At 48.6% G+C, this 23,104-nt stretch overlaps 1 protein-coding gene across 1 annotated transcript in view; it reads left to right on the top strand.

Annotated features, from left to right (window-relative positions):
* Positions 1–23,104, top strand: part of CEP41 (centrosomal protein 41) — a 125,048-nt gene that overhangs the window by 30,440 nt on the left and 71,504 nt on the right. Inside the window, exon 3 of the mRNA XM_075345351.1 lies at positions 21,486–21,533. Coding sequence (XP_075201466.1) covers positions 21,486–21,533 — 48 coding nt within the window. The remainder of the gene's footprint in view (positions 1–21,485; positions 21,534–23,104) is intronic.

The following is a 23,104-nucleotide window of genomic DNA, read 5'->3' as shown; positions in this document are numbered from 1 at the left end:
TCTGGTTGAAATCTGTCTATGAGGCTATCGGCGTGTCGGTTGCTCCGGCATTTACAGCCGTATGGGCACCCTAAGCTTTTCAGCTGTTCTTGCACAGCTGGTCTTGAGCATATGTACATTTGTACCGCAGGGGCGTCCGTAACCTCGCAATGTCTGCATTGCGACTTACCCTATTAATGCTGTCCTGGAAGGACAGTCGAGGTTTCGGTCCTTCCCAAGCTCGGGCAGGTCCCAATTGTCCTCGTCCAAAAGAGCTGAAAAGCCTCAGAGGGGCTCAGCTTCCGGGGGCTCAATCACGCCCAAGGAAGGCAGCCGGAGGAACCGCTACCAAGGCGGTCTCCTCATGACTCTCAGCTCTCTCATCTCTCCGCATCCGCGGTTGATGGCAGACTCGCTCGCCTTTGGCGACATTTAGCTGCCACAGGTCACAGACCGGTGGGTGAGGGACATTGTGCCCACGTGCACAGGACAGAGTTCTGTTCTCGTCCTCCGACTCGATTCTTCAGCACGTCCCCACCTCCCCACCGAGCCGATGCTCTTCTGCAGGCAGAAGGAGTGGTAATCCCTGTTCCTCTTCAGGAACAAGACACGGTTTTCCTCCAATCTGGTTGTGGTGCCAAAAAAGGACGGCTCTTTCCGTTCCGTTCTGGACCCAAGACTGCTCAACAAGCACGTGGAGGCCAGGCGGTTCCGGATGAAACCCTCCGCTCCGTCATTGCCTCAATGTCTCAAGGAAATTTCCTAGCATCAATAGACATCAAAGATGCTTATCTCCACGTGCCGATTGCTACAGAGCACCAACGTTTTCTACGTTTTGTGATAGGAGACGAACATCTCCAGTTCGTAGCTCTGCCATTTGGTCTGGCGACAGCCCCACGGGTGTTCACCAAGGTCATGGCGGCAGTGGTAGCAGTCCTGCACTCACAGGGACACTCTGTGATCCCTTACTTGGACGATCTACTTGTCAAGGCACCCTCTCAAGAGGCATGCCAACTCAGCCTGAATGTTGCGCTGGAGACTCTCCAGACGTTCGGGTGGATTATCAACTTCTCAAAGTCAAACCTTTCACCGACCCAATCACTAACGTATCTTGGCATGAAGTTTCATACCCTCTCAGCGCTAGTGAAGCTTCCGCTGGACAAGCAGCGGTCACTACAGACCGGGGTGCAGACTCTCCGTCACGGTCAGTCGCACTCCTTAAGACGCCTCATGCACTTCCTCGGGAAGATGGTGGCGGCAATGGAGGCGGTTCCGTTTGCGCAGTTTCATCTGCGTCCTCTTTATTGGGACATTCTCCGCCAATGGGACGGGAAGTCAACATCCCTGAACAGGAAAGTATCCCTTTCACAGACGGCCAAGGACTCTCTGCAATGGTGGCTTCTTCCCACCTCATTATCACAGGGAAGATCCTTCCTACCACCGTCTTGGGCGGTAGTCACGACAGACGCGAGTCTGTCAGGGTGGGGAGCAGTGTTTCTCCACCACAGGGCTCAGGGTACGTGGACTCAGCAGGAGTCCACCCTTCAGACAATGTTCTGGAAATCAGAGCAGTGTATCTTGCCCTACTAGCCTTCCAACAGTGGCTGGAAGGGAAGCAGATCCGAATTCAATCGGACAACTCCACAGCGGTGGCATACATCAATCACCAAGGGGGGACACGCAGTCGGCAAGCCTTCCAGGAAGTCCGGCGGATTATGATGTGGGTGGAAGCCACGGCCTCCACCGTATCCGCAGTTCACATCCCCGGCGTAGAAAACTGGGAAGCAGCTTCCTCAGCCGCCAGGGCATGGACGCAGGAGAATGGTCCCTTCACCCGGACGTGTTTCAGGAAATCTGTAGCCGCTGGGGAAGGCCGGACGTCGACCTAATGGCGTCCAGGCACAACAACAAGGTCCCAACCTTCATAGCACGGTCCCGCGATCACAGAGCTCTGGCGGCAGACGCCTTAGTGCAAGATTGGTCGCAGTTCCGGCTCCCTTATGCTTTTCCACCTCTGGCACTCTTGACCAGAGTGCTACGCAAGATCAGATCCGACTGCAGCCGCGTCATACGCGTCGCCCCAGACTGGCCAAGGAGGGCGTGGTATCCGGATCTGTGGCATCTCACGGTCGGCCAACCGTGGGCACTACCAGACCGACCAGACTTACTGTCCCTAGGGCCGTTTTTCCATCGGAATTCTGCGGCCCTGAACCTGACTGTGTGGCCATTGAGTCCTGGATCCTAGGGTCTTCAGGATTATCCCAAGGGGTCGTTGCCACCATGAGACAGGCTAGGAAGCCCACGTCCGCTAAGATCTACCACAGAACGTGGAGGATATTCTTATCCTGGTGCTCTGCTCAGGGAGTGTCTCCCTGGCCATTTGCATTGCCTACCTTTCTTTCTTTCCTGCAATCTGGGTTAGAAAAAGGTTTGTCGCTCGGCTCCCTTAAAGGGCAGGTCTCGGCGCTATCCGTCTTTTTTCAGAAGCGTCTAGCACGACTTACTAAGGTGCGCACGTTCCTGCAGGGGGTTTGTCATATTGCACCCCCGTACAAGCGGCCGTTAGATCCATGGGATCTGAACAGGGTACTAGTTGCCCTCCAGAAGCCGCCCTTCGAGCCTCTGAGGGAGGTTTCAATTTCTAGACTATCACAGAAAGTGGCTTTTCTGGTAGCGATCACATCTCTTCGGAGAGTGTCTGAGCTAGCAGCGCTGTCTTCCAATGCTGCCTTCCTGGTCTTCCACCAGGACAAGGTAGTGCTGCGCCCCATTCAGGAGTTTTCTCCCGAAGGTGGTATCCTCTTTTCATCTTAATCAGGATATCTCTTTGCCTTCGTTTTGTCCTCATGCAGTTCATCGGTATGAGAAGAATTTACATTTGTTAGATCTGGTGAGAGCACTCAGAATCTACATTTCCCGCACGGCGCCCCTGCGCCGTTCGGATGCACTCTTTGTCCTTGTCGCTGGTAAGCGCAAAGGGTCGCAGGCTTCTAAGGCCACCCTGGCTCGATGGATCAAAGAACCAATTCTTGAAGCCTACCGTTCTGCTGGGCTTCCGGTTCCATCAGGGCTGAAGGCCCATTCTACCAGAGCCGTGGGTGCGTCCTGGGCATTGCGACACCAGGCTACGGCTCAACAGGTGTGCCAGGCAGCTACCTGGTCGAGTCTGCACACTTTCACCAAACATTATCAGGTGCATACCTATGCTTCGGCGGACGCCAGCCTAGGTAGAAGAGTCCTGCAGGCGGCAGTTGCCTCCCCGTAGGGGAGGGCTGTCTTCGCAGCTCTAACATGAGGTATTTCTTTACCCACCCAGGGACAGCTTTTGGACGTCCCAATCGTCTGGGTCTCCCAATGGAGCGCCGAAGAAGAAGGGAATTTTGTTACTTACCGTAAATTCCTTTTCTTCTAGCTCCTATTGGGAGACCCAGCACCCGCCCTGTTGTCCTTCGGGATTTTTGGGTTTTTTCGGGTACACATGTTGTTCATGTTGAACGGTTTTTCAGTTCTCCGATGTTACTCGGAGTGAATTTGTTTAACCAAGTTATTGGCTTTCCTCCTTCTTGCTTTTGCACTAAAACTGGTGAGCCAGTGATCCCACTGGGGGTGTATAGCCAGAAGGGGAGGGGCCTTACACTTTTTAGTGTAATGCTTTGTGTGGCCTCCGGAGGCAGTAGCTATACACCCAATCGTCTGGGTCTCCCAATAGGAGCTAGAAGAAAAGGAATTTACGGTAAGTAACAAAATTCCCTTCTTTCTAACGATCTCTTTATCTATCCTAGTGTATAAAGGGACAGTTAGGCAGGGATTAGCAATATGCACCCAGAACTGCTCGTGCTTCTGCGTGCATATTGCACCTGACAGGTTCCCTTTAAATATTTTGCAGTTTTTCACTCATTCCAATGAAAAAGAAAAAACACGGCAAAAAACGTGCATGTTTTACACTGCATTTTAAATGGTCAAAGCAGTTGTGTTTTATGCTGTTATATCCCGCTTAATTATTATTATTTTTTTTTTCCCATTCTCTAGCACCAGCATGTGCACTAGATATCGCTCGGCTTTGTCTAATGCGAAGTTCAGATGATTGACTATTGCAGACATGACTGTCTCTGTGTGCAGCTCCCATGCACTTGTCTGTCTAACGCAAGGGTGCACAACATTTCTCTATCGCTTCATTGGGGGACACAGGAAACCATGGGTGTATGCTGCTGGGACTAGGAGGTGACACTATGCAAATAAGAAAGTTGACTCTTCCCACGTAGTATACACCCACTGACCGGAGCTGAGGAGATCAGTTTTTGCTTAGTGTCCGAGGAGGTTGGACACGCAGGGGCTGCTCTCAGCCCCTCAGGTTTGTATTGTTGTGTTTTATTAATCTTTTCCCTTTGTTTTTCAGACACAGCTCGTCGGGCGACAGGGTGTAATCGCTCACCCTGCTCTGCCACATAGAGACCGGCCGCACAGAAGTGGGGTCCGTCCGCCACTTCCGTTGTCCTCCGTGTCTGTCTGGCAGGACCCTACCCCCCTAACACTCTCCAGACTGTTTGGGGGGCATCCGCACAGAGGGACAGGTGGATGGTCCTTGCCCCCCCTCCCCAAACTCTCTCGCTCCCGAGCCTGATTGTGGGGTAGGAGGACAAAGACCATACCCAGGATGGAGAGGTACCCTTCCGGTCTCCCCTAGACTATGCCCAGAACGACCGTCGAGATGTCTTCGCTCGCCTTCCAGGATGGATCCAGGATCACCTCAAGACAAGCCAGGACCTCAGATAAGTATTCCACTCCCCCCTCCTCTTCCCCGTCCCGGGTTATGGGGAGGGATCCCGGGTATAGAAACCCCAGTCTTTTCCACCTGGGTCAGGGGGTCCCATATCTCCCCTAGAACCCCTCACCTTAGGCCCCTCGGTAGTCATTTCCCCGGTTCCGTGGCCTCCCTGCGTTCCCCCGACCGGCCCCCCTGCCGTGGCGTCCACTATCCCCTCCGGCGGCCTATCCTCAAACCTTAGCCCCCGGCTCCATTGCGGCCCGGCGTCCCCTCCGGCGGCCTGTCCTTAAAATTTAGCCCCCGGCTCTATTGCGGCCCGGCGTCTTCTCCGGCGGCCTACCCTTACAATTTAGGCCCCGGCTCTATTGCGGCCCGGCGTCTCCTCCGGCGGCCTACCCTTAAAAATTTAGGTCCCGGCTCCACTGCGGCCCGGCGTCTCCTCCGGCGGCCTACCCTTAAAAATTTAGGTCCCGGCTCCACTGCGGCCCGGCGTCTCCTCCGGCGGCCTACCCTTAAAATTTCGTCCCCGGCTCCATTGCGGCCCGGCATCCCCTCCGGGGCCTACCTTAAAATTTAGCTCCGGCTTCATTGCGGCCCTCTGTGTCCGCGCGCTCTCCTGGCCACGTCCCCAGCCGGGAATTCAGCCCGCGCGGGCTTTTCAAATGCTTCCTGCTCCCCTGTGCAACCGCCGCCCCCCTCCTTCCCGGCGCCTGACGTCCCTTCCCTGCGCCGAGACTCCCGGGGAACGTCACTACTGCCCGCACTTCCAGCCTCCCGGCTCGGTAAGTAGCCCCACCGCCGCAGCTTCAGCGCCCCCCCGCAGGCAGCCAGTGCGACTCAGGGCCCCCGCAGTCATCGCTCCGGGCTGCCCAGTACCACTCGCCTCACTTTTTTACTCCCGGTCCCTGCAAGACTGCAAGTAAAAAAAAAAAAAAAAAAGAATCAAATGTTAAGCATACCGCAAAACCGGCTCTCCCGTTATTACTCCATGAGCACTACCCCGGATTCCGGGTGCAGTTCACTTACAATGAGCTGTCCCCCCTCTAACACATAGCACATGGCTATAGAGCTACTTCAGTCCGGGAATATTAACAGCCCCTCCCTTCAAGTGCGAGATGCCAATCTCCTACACGCACTTCATTTCTAGGGGTATTCCAGTGTACTGTGGTCCTATCCACTTCCCTGTTCCCACTACCTAGTGTGTCAGTGTTCCTCACGTAGGGTCACTATTGGTGGGTTAATGTTCCTCATGTTCTATCTGCTGTCATATACCCGCCTACCACAGGGTCATTGACCCGTCCACTTTTTCAACCTCAGCCTGTCCACTATCCAGTGTGCCAGTGTCTCCATTTACCTGTCTACTATACAGTGTGCCAGTGTTCCCATGTGCCTGTCCACTACCCAGTGTGCCAGTGTTTCGCTTGCAATGGTCTACACCAGTGTGCCCGTGGTCTTCACCTGTGTGCCAGTGTCTTCATGTACTTGCCCACTATCCAGTGTGCCAGCGTCTTCCTCCTGCTTGTCCACTATCCAGTGTGTCAGCGTCTCTACGCACTGGCCTACATCTCCGTGCCAGCGCTTTCCTGTCCCTGTCCACTATCCAGTGTGCCAGTGTCTGTGTGCCCCAATACCCAGGTGCCAGTGTCTGTGCCATGCCTGTCTGCCCCAATACCCAGGTGCCTTTGGGATCATGCCCGCTATTTAGTGGGCCGGCGTTACTACACGCATTTGTTTACTCAGGTGTACCAGTGTCCTCTCGAGCCGGCTCACTATTCAGTGCGCCAGTGTTTCTTTACGCACCTGTTTACACCACTGTACCAGTGTTGTGGGAACCTACCCACTGTTTGGGTTGTCAGGTCTCTAATCGCACCTGTCTGTTTCTGCAGACAAAAGAATTTTTTTGTATATAGACCACCATGTCCAGCATCCAGATTGACAGTTCCACAAATCTGTCCACTTGCTTGTGTGCCAATGTCTCTATATGTCGGTCCATTTTCCAGGGTGCCAGTATCCTCTATCCAGAGTGTTTCTATGTACCTACCCACCTTCTGGTGTGCTAGTGCTTCTTGAATGGGCCCCCTATCTTGTGTACCTGTTTGGCTATACGCACCTGCATACTACAGCATGATTTGATGAGCCGTGCCAGCATCCACTATCCAGTGTATCTCTAGGCACCTACCCACCATGCGGTGTGCTAGTGGTTTCTTGCATGTGACCTCTATCTTTTGTGCCAGCGTTTTTATATACACCTGTAGACTACAGCGTGACAGTGATTTGATGAGCCTGGCCACTAGCCTTTGGGCCAGCACTTGTCCGAACCAGAAGCCAGATACAGCAACTGGCTTAAGTGCTTTGTTCAGCTTTTCCGCTCATCCCTGACCGAGGCGAGAGCTCCATCCATCTCTGCCCCATGAGGCGCCACGGCAGCAGCTGTCACATTCAGTGCCAGTACTCTTGATCGATGATCCTGCCCGCTACCCAAGGGCTAGCGTTTCTCCACACCAGAGGCTGGATACCGTAACAGGTATGTGTTTCTCTACTCTCGACCCAGTGATTCGAACAGACTGAGTCACCTAGTGGGTCAGCTATCTCCCTCATCTCCGACTGAAGCGAGGACTGGGCTCTGCAGGGACTTCATGATGCGGCAGGGTTGCAACTGTCAATCGGTTGCTTCCCAGTGACCCAGGACTCTCTCCTACTTCAAACCACCCATTCAGGTGACCAGGAGGTAAGCCCAGGGTCCTTTGGACCAGTTCATTGTCTTTCCTTCCTGCACCAGCTATTTACTCACTTCCCAGTGATCTGCATCCATACGTCTGGAGTAACCTTGAGGTAAGGCTACATGCGAACATTTAACCGGAGGGTCGTGTGCTTCACCCCCGGCAGAGAGCACGGACCCCATGACGCGGCACAGCAGCAGCTCTCTTTTGGTCGCTTTCCAGTGACTCGAGACCTTCTCCTACCTCGCACATGCATGTAAGGTAACCACGAGGTAAGGCTTCTTCTCTCTTGACCGTTGTTTCTTGAAGCAGCAGTCAGTTTGGTTCCCAAATGAGGTAAGCAGGGTACAGCTCTGTCTGCTAACCAGCATGTCCGTTTTTTACTTCCTGCCACCCTCCTCGGGCGGTTCATAGTACTTCTGGTATCCGCCTATTTTTTGGCTTAGACCAGCCTTGGCTGCGCCCTCCACTAGGGTTCCGGCCAGGTACTGTACATGTCCAAATCCATAGGTCGTTATTTACATTCTCTCTTTCAGATAGAGTTCAGATTCCTCAGTCCCTTCTCAGTCAACAGATGAAGTTAAGAACCAGACACAGGAGCGTCCAATCATCGATTCCACGGAGGACCAGTCTCCCCAAGGGACTTCTAGTATCCTTATGGCCCAGTCATTGGGTTCACTCTTCCGGACAGGTTGTAGGTTCCAATGTTTGTCTTCTGTCCTCTTTCCGCAACAGAATCCTCCAGGCAGCCCTGATTACTCAGGCCACTGGGTGTTTCCACCCGAACACTCAACACTACAGCGAGTGGTCCCCGTCTGATCTACCAGTCTTCGCCAACACCTAGACATGACCTGCTTCAGTTTCAGGCCAAGAGGGGTCTTCTTTTCCTCTGTCCCGGGTCTGCCCCACTTCCGTCGTAGCCATTCTAGATGGCTCTTGGAGATAGGCTAGATCTCTCCGTAGTCTCCGCCATTCCAGATTCCATGTCCGGTCTACCGCTTGGTCTGTCACTTGTGCATCCCTGCACTTTTCAAGCAGAGTTCCTGCCAGACCATTTAGACTCACATATTCTCGCTCATTTCCTTCCCCTCGTCGTCACTTCTAGTTATGACGTGATGACGCGTTTTATAATAATAAGAATGTTTTATTCATTCTCCCGTCACTCTCCCATCTTCCTTGCCACCTTCCAGGAATAGGCGTCCCTCCCCTGGTCGGTTAGCGCTTAAGCCGACGACATAGTCCGAGCCTTTTCTTGAAGTCCCCCTCGAAAGGGTCTTCCTTCTCCCACTTCAGGTCATACATCCCAGGTCTTGTGCCTTTTTGTCATTCTCAGGAGCCCTCTCCCATAGGGGTTCTCCTTCCCATAATTCACTGCAATGATCTCCCAGTACCCGACTACAGAGTTCGAGTTTTTCCCAGTCACGTCATTGTAGATGCTCGGATTCCCTCCTCCTGTCTGCCATATTATAGTGGAGATCGGTCCTGGGAATTCTTTTGGCTCCTAAACCTTGTCATTTTTCTCCCAACTTCACAGGTTCTCTGAACCCCTTCCATACACAGGAGAATTATCTCCCGTATTATTTTACCCGCCCGCAGGCTGTTTCTTCCACTAGGGTCAGATCACTTTCCTCAGGTGCTGTGGAACCAATGGGTCAGGTTCCCCTATGGCGGAATTCCCTTGCATGCTTCTCGAGTATCCCGACTCCCTTGTAACCTTTTAGGCAGTCGGTTTCCCTTTTAGTCATCCTGCGGCAATAAGGGGCCAAGGCTCCTTTGGCCTCCGCTTTCTGGCTCCTGCCCCTACCAGGTGCCCTAGTTTTTCGCTCATTCTTACACTCTCAAACGTAGTACCAGAGTCTGTCGAGTTCTTTCTCTCTTAGCCCGACCTATTGCTGTCAGTCGCCTTAGATCCTTAGCTTTCTTAGGTACAGACTTCAGAGGATGCAGTTTCTCCCTGATCATCCTATTCCCCAGCACACGCATTTTACACTAGTTCTTAGTACTCCCTAGTACTCTAACTCTTCTCCTGTACTTCGGCCCCCGGCCGGGTAGGGGTTCCTTACGGGGTCTAGGACCAGGTTCCGGTCAAAGAATCTTGTCTCTGCTAACCCTGTGTTCGGGTTTTTCTCTTCCCACCCTTGGGGACTGCTTTAGGACGTCCCATGGTTTCCTGTGTCCCCCAATGAAGCGATAGAGAAAAGTAGATTTTGGGTACTCACCGTAAAATCTCTTTCTCGGAGCCTTCATTGGGGGACACAGCACCCGCCCTTTTCTAAGACTTCAATGGATCCGGAATGTTATAGATTTCAAGCTTCTCCTTGTACTGCTTTTACACAAACTGATCTCCTCAGCTCCGGTCAGTGGGTGTATACTACGTGGGAGGAGTCAATTTTCTTATTTGCATAGTGTCACCTCCTAGTCCCAGCAGCATACACCCATGGTTTCCTGTGTCCCCCAATGAAGGCTCCAAGAAAGAGATTTTACGGTGAGTACCCAAAATCTACTTTTTTTTGGTCCCAGGGCCACATTGCCATGGTGAACCAATCCCAAGGCTCTTATATTTTTTTTTTTAAAGGGTTACTTACATGATTACTTCAGCAGAACCACCATCAGTGCATGAATACATCACCAGGAGCAAGTTTTAAGTATTAGAAGAGGATTTTTTCAAAATATCTCTTGAAATTGTCCCTTTTTATAATATCGCCCCTCTATTCCCCGCTGTATTGTGCCCATCTTCAAATAAACAGCCTATGGTGTGTGCGCCTTGGAACACTTTTTTAATCTACAGCTCCTCCATGGCGCACCTACCAAGACTGACATACCCGCTGCCTGTGCGGCGCCAGCAGCAGAGTTATGTAGTCAGCAGCGTGGTGACCTCATCACGCTGCTGCACGTCGAAGCAGGGGCTGAAAAGCTCTCCTCAGCTCTGCCCCAGTGCTGACGCTTAGGTTTCCAAATGTATTCGTGCTTGAGAGACGTGAATACATTAGAATACTAGAAGCAAGGAGCAAGCATTTGACAGACATCTGTGGGCCGCAGCACACCTATTGGCAGGCCGCAGGCGGGGTTTAACTGATTCACTAGCGCATGGCTAACATTAGTCCAAATGCGGTCTGTGGCGCACACAGACAGTCCCTCGGTATCCTAAATGAACACGTAATAACAGAAATATCTATCGTAAATGGTTTGATTTCTTTGCCTGTGTGGATTGGATGGATTGGTACAGACATCTGGTGAGAAAGTCATGTCAATAGCACATTTAGAAATATATTTAGCTTAGAAAATTGGTGACTTGTGCAGTATTTATTTTACCACTTTATATAGAAGTGAATATTAAGGAGCCTGTTTGGAGTCGGCTTTGTGCCTGGGGAACGTTGTGTACACTTGTGTGTATTTGTGATCTACTCCCATATGAATCGAGTACAGTACAGTATCTGGCAGTAGGCCTTTACTAGTAGTGAAGATCACACATATCATTGCCTTAGTAATAAATATATAAAGGGCCTTTATATGAGGGAGTATTGATGTTTGGTTGGCCAAGCCTAGAAAAAGAAACTACGTGTTTTTTTAATTAATACTATTTTTTTATTCAACAAAATCACCTTTCAATTCTGGGAATCTGTAAGTAGGATCCACCCTCCTAGGAAGCCCACATGGGCATGTCGGTCGTAGAACGCTGATACCTTCATATATTCGGTCTTAATCCAGAGAAGTCCACATTTACTTTAATATGTAAATGAGCTGTTAAGATCGCTGGACTGGACATAGATCTCCCTTAGCAATCAATCTGCCTCCAGTGCTTATTGTAAATGAACAGGGGCGTTACCGGTGTGAGACATGGAATGACTGACAGTCTGCCTTCTCTCAGATGGGGCCAAATTAGGAGAATGTGGCTGATGATCAACAATTTCAAAACTGATTTTATTGAGGTTTTTGCAGGGCAATACAAGACTTGTGCGCCTTTGCAAAAGATTTTGCTGAAGGTCCAATTTTCCCCTGACATGTTTATATTTTTTTCACACTGTTAAATTGTTATAACCTGTTTTGCTAAAACCACATTAACACTAGAAGTCCCAGAAATTTCGAGCTCCCCCCTGAAGTCCCGAAAGAGGGTCAAATGACCAAATACAATAAACTGAATAGAACTAACTAGAAACTAAATGGCTAAACTCAATGGAAAACAACAACCTCCTGTGGTGCGACAGTAATGGCCTTAATTAGAGAACAAAAGACGGTGATTATAGGATGTTAGCTAAAATCCTTCAGGTCATTCGACCCGTCTCTGGGTTCCAAAGGTAGAAATGTTAAATGACCCCTCTCTGGGACTTCTAGTGTTAAAGGGGTTTTCACACCAACAAAGTACATTTTAATTAATAGATATAGGAATAAAAATAAGTTTCACAGTTTTTTTTAAAGTTCCTGTACCGAGATCTTATATGTGTCCCTGTTATGTACTGTGTAATGGCTGTGTCTGACCGTACAGTGACATGGTCTGATCATACCACATCTCCTGGGCAATGGAGGAAACTAGGGTTTACAGGCAGGACAATATGAGATCAAAGCCAATTATTCTGTGAGGTAAAACGTAACAGAAAGGGAAATGTTTTACCTCACAGAAAGAATCACCTGTGATCTCATGCTGCCCTGTTTGTATACTTTTTGCTTCCTCCCTGGCCCATGAGATGTGGTATAATCAGATCATGTCCCTGTACAGTCAGACACAGCCATTACACAGTATCTAGCAGGAGCACTTTTATGAGATTAACTCAGGACAGGACCTTTTTTTAACACATTCAGTTGTGGAACTTATTATTATTCCATTAATTAAAATGTACTTTGTTGGACAACCCCTTTAATACTGATACTTTAATAACTGTTTTTTTTCCCTTTTATTCTCATACACTGTACTAGTATTGATTAGATGTACTTGTAGGACATATAGGTATGGTATGTACTTTATTATTATTAGACTTGTCCTTTATTGGGACAACAAATGAGTGTTTCTTAGGCATCAGGGCATAAAGAATATTGGCTTTTTTGGCATTCACAGTTAGCATTTAACAGGGTACGCCTGAGTGAAGAATAAAGGTGCTCTTCTCTCCGATTATCTCGGGTTCCCTTACAGTCCTGCGTTCCCTGCCCAGTGCCTTTAGAAATCACAGAACCATTTAGATGTGGAAATAAAACACTCGCTCTAGTCTTGAGTATCACTTTGAGGGTTTGGGTTTCCAGGCATGTGCCTTACGTTTTAATTTACTGGGTTTGTCCACTACTGAAAGACCACTTATTAATGGCCCCTGAATGCTGCGTAAATTAAAAGAAAAAATAATCTATACTTGGCTCCTGGACCAGCGCTGCTCCTCTTCTCTGCCCTGTGTCCCCTGCCGGTCTCCTGACATACAGAAAGTCACATGATGGCTGCAGCCAATCTGCATCTTTCTTCATATGTCTGGCCTTGTAGAAGAGTAGTGTTTCTTCTGTTTGGACTGATATGTGAAGGCTTTAGCCAATCATCAGCCTCTGATTGTCTATAGAAGTTATGTGGCATGTCACCGACCAGCCAAAGAGGGCACTGGTCTGGCAGGTAAGTATAGATTCTTTTCAGTTATGCAGCACTTAAAAGGGGGGATCCCAGTAGTGGATAATCCCTTTTTAAGTTAGGGGTGCTTCACACACAGCGAGCTCGCTGCCGAGATCGCTGCTGAGTCACGCTTTTTGTGACGCAGCAGTGACCTCATTAGCGATCTCGCTGTGTGTGACAATGAGCAGCGATCTGGCCCCTGCTGCGAGATCGCTGCTCGTTACACACAGCCCTGGTTCGTTTTCTTCAAAGGCGCTCTCCCACTGTGACACACAGATCGCTGTGTGTGACAGCGAGAGAGCGACAAATGAAGCGAGCAGAGAGCAGGATCCGGCGTCTGGCAGCTGCGGTAAGCTGTAACCAAGATAAACATCGGGTAACCAAGGTGGTTACCCGATATTTACCTTAGTTACCAGCCTCCGCCGCTCTCACGCTGCCTGTGCTGCCGGCTCCGGCTCTCTGCACATGTAGCTGCTGTACACATCGGGTTAATTCTTCTATGCCTTTCAGTGACTCTTCCAGTCTCTCTGTTTCTGTGTTGCATCTTGCTAATGACTATAAGCTCAATGGCCACTTCCATCTGAGAACATCCTGCTTGAAGCCTCGCAATGGCAAGGTACTGTTGAGCAAATGTAAGGTGTCGTCTTAGTTTCATGATGTCCAAAGTTTAAAGGGTGCTTCACACAGCGAGATCGCTGCTGAGTCACGTTTTTTGTGACGCAGCAGTGACCTCATTAGCGATCTCGCTGTGTGTGACACTGAGCAGCGATCTGGCCCCTGCTGTGAGATCACTGCTCGTTACACACAGCCCTGGTTCGTTATTTTTATTGCCGCTCTCCCACTGTGACGCACAGATAGCTGTGTGTGACAGCGAGAGAGCGACGAAATGAAGCGAGCAGAGAACAGGAGCCGACATCTGGCAGCTGCGGTAAGCTGTAACCAGGGTAAACATCGGGTAACCAAGGTGGTTACCCGATATTTACCTTCGTTACCAGCCTCCGCCGCTCTCACGCTGCCTGTGCTGCCGGCTCCGGCTCTCTGCACATGTAGCTGCTGTACACATCGGGTTAATTCTTCTATGCTTTTCAGTGACTCTTCCAGTCTCTCTGTTTCTGTGTTGCATCTTGCTAATGACTATAAGCTCAATGGCCACTTCCATCTGAGAACATCCTGCTTGAAGCCTCGCAATGGCAAGGTACCGTTGAGCAAATGTAAGGTGTCGTCTTAGTTTCATGATGTCCAAAGTTTAAAGGGTGCTTCACACAGCGAGATCGCTGCTGAGTCACGTTTTTTGTGACGCAGCAGTGACCTCATTAGCGATCTCGCTGTGTGTGACACTGAGCAGCGATCTGGCCCCTGCTGTGATTTCACTGCTCGTTACACACAGCCTGGTTCGTTATTTTTATTGCCGCTCTCCCACTGTGACGCACAGATCGCTGTGTGTGACAGCGAGAGAGCGACGAAATGAAGCGAGCAGAGAACAGGAGCCGACATCTGGCAGCTGCGGTAAGCTGTAACCAGGGTAAACATCGGGTAACCAAGGTGGTTACCCGATATTTACCTTCGTTACCAGTCTCCGCCGCTCTCACGCTGCCTGTGCTGCCGGCTCCTGCTCTCTGTACATGTAGCTGCAGTACACATCGGGTAATTAACCCGATGTGTACTGTAGCTAGGAGAGCAAGGAGCCAGCGCTAAGCAGTGTGCGCGGCTCCCTGCTCTCTGCACATGTAGCTGCATTACACATCGGGTTAATTAACCCGATGTGTACTGTAGCTAGGAGCGCAAGGAGCCAGCGCTCAGTGTGCGCGGCTCCCTGCTCCCTGCACATGTAGCTGCATTACACATCGGGTTAATTAACCCGATGTGTACTGTAGCTAGGAGAGCAAGGAGCCAGCGCTCAGTGTGCGCGGCTCCCTGCTCCCTGCACACACAGCTAAGCGGTGTGCGCTGGTAACTAATGTAAACATCGGGTAACCATACCCGATGTTTACCTTAGTTACCAGTGTCCGCAGCTTCCAGACGCCGGCTCCGTGCAAGCGCAGCGTCGCTTGCACGTCGCTGCTGGCTGGGGACTGGTCGCTGGTGAGATCTGCCTGTTTGACAGCTCACCAGCGACCATGTAGCGATGCAGCAGCTATCCTGACCAGGTCAGATCGCTGGTCGGATCGCTGCTGCATCGCTAAAGTGTGAAGGTACCCTTACAGCGGAAAAAAGTGTCTAAGGGTTCAGTTCCACTTGTGTTTTGCACAGGCAAGTGCACTCTGATAAAACTTCGGACTGCTCTCACTCTAGTGCAGAACTATAGGGCAGTGTCCATCTGCGATTGATTTCTCATGCCATATCAGCATGCGGAATGAATCGTAGCATGCTGCGCTTGGCAGTGAGTCTCGGCTTACGCACCCCCATACAAGTCTATGGGAGCATGTGGAACATCGCACTGCACTCACATGTAATCTGAGTGCAGTGCGATATACACAGAGACAGGCAGCAGAGGAGATGGGGAGAAAGTGCTCCCTCCCTCTTCTCCACAGCTGTGACCCGAGCACATCAGTCGCATGACCCTCAGCTGACGCTCGCAGCAGAGGGTCATTAGTGTATCGCTTCGGATACTCTCTATGCGCAAGTAGAACCGTACCTTAACTCTGAGTACTGCATGTTGTAAAGCCTCCGTTTTTCCAGTCGTGACTAATGCTGCAGATGATCAGTGCTACCAATGCATGAGTTCCATTAGTGCTCGGTTAGTGAGGCGCCCCCTAGTTGTTGGCGAGGCATGATTCACAGTTAGGAACTGATGCTCACTCCGGTCTCTGGCTGCAGTAATCTGCACTGTGGAGATATTTACTTATTTTCTATGTCTTAAGGCCCCATCACACGCACAGATAAATCTTTGGCAGATCTGTGGTTGCAGTGAAATCATGGACATATTGTTCCATTTGTACACAGCCACAAACCTGGCACTGATTGTCCACAATTTCACTGCAACCACAGATCTGCCGCAGATTTATCTGTGTGTGTGACAGGGCCTCTAACATTATACAGATTTCAGGAGCCAAGAAAAATGTAAAAAATGTAAATGTAAAATGAGCAATAATTTTGGCATGGGCTTCACTGATCATCAAAGATAATGAGGCTCAGAACAAAATGGTTGCGAAGCCCTCCATTTTTTTTTTCCATTTTTTTTATTACTGAAATGCATGGATTTTTTGCTAAAAGTTAAATTTGATCTGAGAAATATCTTTGAACCCTTTTGGCTTTTGCAGTCTCTTATGTACCATTGAACGTGGTAGGAATGAGTTAAGGGAATTTATCACTGAGCTTTTTCTTAAAAAGTCTGTCCGGGACATTATTTTAATTTTATTTATTTATTTATTTTTACTATGTACCTAAAAACGAATAAGTAGGTAGTTGCTAACAGGCAGTTACCTGCCTCTTCCCCCGATGGCGGGTAGCAGATAGCCTCTTTTAAGGCAGAATTTGTAAGTTTTCTGAAGTTTTCTATGCTGAATTATAACCACATCAAAGTTCAGCTCAAAAAGGTATCTGATTGTATCCATAGTTTCTGTGGGCAAATATGCACACACCCTACAAAAAGTTAGGGATATTTGGCTTTCGGGTGAAATTTCAAGATAATCCTATAATGACCTCTAACCTTTTCAGGTGAACTTATTGTGACCATCTCTAATCTTTTGGATGCACATGTCCAACTGTTCAATGTTTCAGTACTTTTTGCACAATTGCTGTTCTCTAACAAGGAGCTTAAAAGGAATATGTCACCACATTTGATCTATGTAAACTATTAATATGGACATACAGGTTATATAATACTGAAAAAAGTCATACCTGTATGCCTCACCAGAAGCCTTGTTGTGGATAAATCCTCTTATCAATTTATGTAAATGAGCTCTTCCAGGCTATGGGGTGGATGCTGCCTGGAAGATAACTCCACCTCCCGATATTATTTTTAATAAAAGGGGCGTTACCAGTGTGATGTGTGATGGCCATTCTCTGTTCTCAATGCAGAGCTGTGTGTGATTATAACTGACACTTCTGCAGGTTCCTCTCATCTTCAGCCTCCAGCTTGCAGGTAGACAGAGTTGCAATATTGTAAGCCTATGTGCGCATGTTGCATTTTTGCATGCAGTTACGCTGCGATCTGCACCGCAGCGTAACTGCATGCGTCCTGCGTCCCCAGCATAATCTATGAAGATTATGCAGGAGACGTGCGCACGTGGCGTATTAGAGCATAGCGCTTTGGCTGCTGCCCGAAGCGCGCGTTCTAAGAAGTGACATGTCACTTATTCTGTGCTCTCTGCATGCAGCGCCCGCTCTGTCTGTCTATGGGAGGGGCTGCACTCAGAGCGCATGAAATCGGCTTTTTTTTTTCATACAGACTCTTTCTGCAGCGATTTGAAGCGCACGTTTGCTGTTCAAATCGCTGCAGAAATTTCTGCAGGGCCAGTACGCAACGTGCGCACAAAGCCTTACAATGAAGCAGAGCTCATGGCAAAAAATGTGTTTGCAAGAAGTCAAATTTAATTTCTCCTGTAATGTATGTTACTTGTCTCACACTGGTAACGCCCCTTTTATTTAAAATAATCTCTGGAGGCGGAGTTATCCACCCCATAGCCTGGAAGAGCTCATTTACATAAATGGATAAATGATGATTTATCCAGAAATAAAGCATTTGATATGAGGCAGACAAGTATGGATTTTTCAGTATTCTATAACCTGTATGCGTACATTAAAGGGAACCTGTCAGCAGAAATTTCGCAATAAACCTAAAAGATTCCCCCTCTGCAGCTCCTGGGCTGCATTCTAGCAAGGTTCATGTTGTTATTGTGGCCCCTTTGAGACCTAAATAAATACTTTATAAAGTCTTACCTTTTTGTATGCAAATGTTTTTTTATGGTCACGGGGGCGGGCTGTCTTGCGTCCGTTATTCGCCTCCTGCCGCTTTACACCGTCTCCCATTGCTCATTTCCATACATGAGGACGTCGCCCTCATGTAACGCAGTGCTCCCGAGGTCTTGCACATGCCCAGTGGCACTATCGCGGGACAGCACTGTGTAAAGCGTGACCGCTGGTGAGGTGATTGCGCAGGCGCGAGATTATGGGCTACGCTGTGATTGTCATCAGCAGCGTCATCCTAGTACCCGCCCATAATCTCGCGGCTGCGGTAATAGGTGACGTGGGTTCATATGGCCAGCGCTTGTGCATAATGGTGGAGGCAGAGGGAAAAGCGCGGGCACGAGATTATGGGCGGGTACTTGGATGACGCTGCTGATGACAATCACAGCACCGCCCATAATCTCGAATTACCAAAAAGGTAGGACTTTATAAAGTATTTATTTAGGTCCCAAAGGGGGCACAATAACAGGAACCTTTCTACAATGCAGCCCAGGAGCTGCAGAAGGGGAATCTTTTAGGTTTATTGCGAAATTTCTGCTGACAGGTTCCCTTTTACTAGGTTAGATAGGTCAAATGTTGGGACAGATTCCCTTTAATGACAAGATTAACAACAGGTGGCTTGATCCCTGAATCAATAAATGTTGGAGTTCAATTAAAATTGGTATTTAAACAGTGGTCCTCATCATGCTGTTAAGCTGGGTTCACACATAGCGACAGCGACGTCGCTGTTAAGTCACCATTTTCTGTGACGCAACAGCGACCTTGTATGTCGCTGTTATGATCGCTGCTTAGCTGTCAAACACAGAGACGCAGCAGCGATCATAACGTCGCTACATGTGCAGAGAGCAGGGAGCCGCGCACACTGCTTAGCGCTGGCTCCCTGCTCTCCTAGCTACAGTACACATCGGGTTAATTACCCGATGTGTACTGCAGCTACATGTACAGAGAGCAGGAGCCGGCAGCACAGGCAGCGTGAGAGCGGCGGAGGCTGGTAACGAAGGTAAATATCGGGTAACCACCTTGGTTACCCGATGTTTACCCTGGTTACAGCTTACCGCAGCTGCCTGATGCCGGCTCCTGTTCTCTGCTCGCTTCATTTCGTCGCTCTCTCGTTGTCACACACAGCGGTCTGTGCGTCACAGCGGGAGAGCGGCAATAAAAATAACGAACCAGGGCTGTGCGTAACGAGCAGTGATCTCACAGCAGGGACCAGATCGCTGCTCAGTGTCACACACAGCGAGATTGCTAATGAGGTCACTGCTGCGTCACAAAAAACGTGACTCAGCAGCGATCTCGCTGTGTGTGAAGCACCCCTTAAACTTTGGACATCATGAAACTAAGACGACACCTTACATTTGCTCAACAGTACCTTGCCATTGCGAGGCTTCAAGCAGGATGTTCTCAGACGGAAGTGGCCATTGAGCTTATAGTGTCATTAGCAAGATGCAACACAGAAACAGAGAGACTGGAAGAGTCACTGAAAGGCATAGATGATGTCTGTTGGTAGCATCTCACATTGATGACCACTTAATTGTGAACAATGCCCTTCACAACTGGATGATTAATGCCACACAATTCTAGGCACACATAAGGGAGGTGAGAGGCAACCAAGTGTCACGTCAGACCATTCAAAACTGCTTATATCAGCATGGCCTGGTTGCTAGACAACCTGCAAGAGTACCTGACCACACCACCAGGAACAGGCATCATTGCCTTGCTGGACAAGGGACCAGTGAACCTAAAGGGGGCTTTACACGCTGCGACATCACTAGCGATGTTGCTAGCGTTCGCACCCGCCCCCGTCGTTTGTGCGTCACGCTACCCGTGGCGGACAAAATCGCTAGTATCCGTCACACGGACTTACCTTCCTAACGATGTTGCTGTGACCGGCGAACAGCCCCTTTTCTAAGGGGGGCGGTTTGTGCGGCGTCCAATAGAAGTGGAGGGGCGTAGAGCAGCCGCATGAAAGTCACGCCCCTCGTTGCCGGAGGACGCAGGTACGGTGTTGTTCGTCGTTCCTGGGGTGTCACACGTAGCGATGTGTGCTGCCTCAGGAACGACTAACAACCTGCGTCCAGCACGAGCAACGATATTTGGGAAATAGACGACGTGTCAACAATCAACGATTTGGTGAGTATTTTGCATGGTTAGCGGTCGCGAGTATGTGTCACATGCAACGACATCTCTAACGAGGTCGGATGTGCGTCACGAATTCCGTGACTCCCAACGACATCTCGTTAGCGATGTCGTTGCATGTAAAGCGGCCTTTAGTGCTGTTCACTGAGTAAAGTCGATTCACGCTAAGCAGAAATGATGGCCATCCACGATATTGGAGATGTCAAGGAGAGCGCTATAAGCGCTATATATATATATATATATATATATATATATATATATATATATATATATATATATATATATATATATATATATATATATATATATATATATATATATATATATATATATATATATATATATATATATATATATATATATATATATATATATATATATATATATATATATATATATATATATATATATGAGCATGAACAACTGAGGTATAATTTCAACTTTATGGACGACCATGATTCCGCTCATGAAGGTTTCATCATTAGGGAATGGCTGATGGAGACTGGGGTAACTCAAATGAAGTGGCCTGCACTTTCTCAAGAAACCTATGTAATCAGCCAAGTCACTGTGTCCAAGCTTGTAACTCTATACTCCAGAACCTCAATGACCTGAGGGCCGCCCTTCAAGAATATCACTGTAGTGTGAACTTTTTACGTTTTACATACAGCTTACCTGAAAGCCAGAGATAACTAACTTTTGTGAGTAGTGTGTGTGTATGTATGTATACATATGCGTATATATATATATATATATATACTGACCAGATTCTATGTGTGTGTGTGTATATGTATATGTATATGTATATGTATATATGTATGTATATATATATATATATATATATATATATATATATATATATATATATATATATATATATATAAATATAAAATATACTGACCAGATTCTTTGTATTTGCAGTAAGGGTAATCTTTTGGCAGGTTTTTGCTATGTAATTTGGACGGTACGCCCCCCCTCCTTTGACCCCTCACTGCCAATGTACATGCTCCATAGATAGCCTGGTGTGGATGGGGAAGCTCGCTCAGCTATGCTGTGTTGCTAAATCTAAACATTGTGATTGTGTCAGAGCGCTGCACCTAGTAATCTAAGTAATACATTTTTGGATTCAGGTTCTCTTTGGCTACATTATACTGCTCTCAGATGAGGAAGCAAAGACCTGCTGACAGATTCCCTTTAACGGTTGAGCAATATCTAGTATATTTTTGTTTGACTACCATATTCACACTTCCCGTAACAAAGGAAAAAAAGATGTGTTTTCCTTTAAGCCTGGAATGCATGTGTCTCACAATGACCAAAGAGAAGTGAGCTGTGACTTCACAGCAAATTTGAATCAGAACTTCAGAACATCTTCTTTAAGGTGCCATGTCTCTCGTTTCAGGTAACAGCATTACCAAGTATTTGGAAAAAATAGAAGAGATCAAGAGAAGTAAGTAAAAAAACAAAAATGAAATAAAAAGACATTGCTTTCTGCCAATATATCCACAGAATTTGGTATGCGTGCAATACCTGGAGGCTGGTGTATACCAGATGGGTAATGGCAGTAACACTAGTGATAATCTGGAAGGTTGTCTTGTTTTAGATTGTCTCTATATATAGCATATTGTGTGTTTTTTTTTTTTTTTGTATTTTATTTTAAACAAAGCACATTATATCTATTTTACAATGCGCGGTGTATACACTCAAGATTTGGGGCTCGTTTACACTGGTCAATAACCAGGAATGCTTGTTCCCAATTAGTGTCCTGTCTAAACAGGCCAGCAAGTACCCGACAAATTAACACAATGCTTATTCATCGGCTGTGATCTTTATCAGAAGGTCTGCTAACACAATGTTCTATATGAACAATCGTATTTACAACCTCCAATAGACTACATGCAAGCTGATCGATCAATGGTCGTTTAATAATCTGTTTAGGGAGACCAACCGTTAAACGGCTGTTGATCAGCTTGCATGTAGCAGATGGGATGGGCGTTTAACGGCCAACATAGACTTCTCAGAAATGGGTCCCTTGCTTCTAAGCATGGACTGACGACTTATTCCTTCTCTAAATGAGGCCACCTCCACGAATATAAATAAAATAAGAAAAGAAGCTGTACTTACCCATTTAATCCTAGTTCTGCTGCATTTCCACTCAAAATTATGTAGGTTATGTTGCTGAGATGAATGATTGGCCAAAGCAATGACAACCAATAAAAATTCCCATGACCGTTGCAGTCAAAACAGAAGACAGTTGGGGTGTATCGGAAGAGCACAGTTGGAGTACGCAAGGATTAAATAGATAATTGGCAGACTTTAGTTCTCTGGTTTAGTAGATTTGGACAACATTCAACACATACCGTATTTTTCTGACCATAAGACGCACTTTTTCCCCCCCAAATGTTGGGGGAAAGTGGGGGGTGCGTCTTATGGTCTGAATGTGGCTGCGGGTAATGAGGGTGCTGCGGTACAGTGGGTCATTGGGGGCACGAGCAGGCTGTAGCAGTCTGCCGTGACCACGTGGACCCGCTCATTTAATATGCACGCCCATCCCCCGCCCATCCCACAGCGCTGAAGCAGGCACTGACAGGTGGGCGGGATGATGGGCGGGGGATAAACAGCCGGCCCGCATGATCACCCCTGGCAACTACAGCCTGGAGTGATCATGTGCGGCTGTATTCACTGCCCCCCGCGCATCATCATCAGCGCGGGGAGCAGTGAATCAGTGTACAGTACTCTCACCGTTCCCCTGTGCAGCATCGCTCGTTCTCCCGTCTGTGTCAGCGGCAGCGCCGCTGAGTGGAGCCATCCCCGTTACCTTGCTGTATCGCGATCATCTCCTGTGTCTGAGCCGTCGGCTGGGTGGAGACTAGCGGCGCGCACAGCGATGACGTCATCGCTGTGCGCACGTGTCCACATGCAGCCACCTGCCCGGCACAGACACAGGAGATGATCGCAATGCAGCAGGGTAACGGGGACGGCTCCACTCAGCTGCGCTGCCGCTGACAGAGACGGTAGGAC

The sequence above is a fragment of the Anomaloglossus baeobatrachus genome, chromosome 4, assembly GCF_048569485.1.
Source record: "Anomaloglossus baeobatrachus isolate aAnoBae1 chromosome 4, aAnoBae1.hap1, whole genome shotgun sequence".
Taxonomy (NCBI): Eukaryota; Metazoa; Chordata; class Amphibia; order Anura; family Aromobatidae; genus Anomaloglossus; species Anomaloglossus baeobatrachus.
Note: the sequence above shows the minus strand (reverse complement) of the source record. Positions and strands in the feature narration are given on the sequence as shown.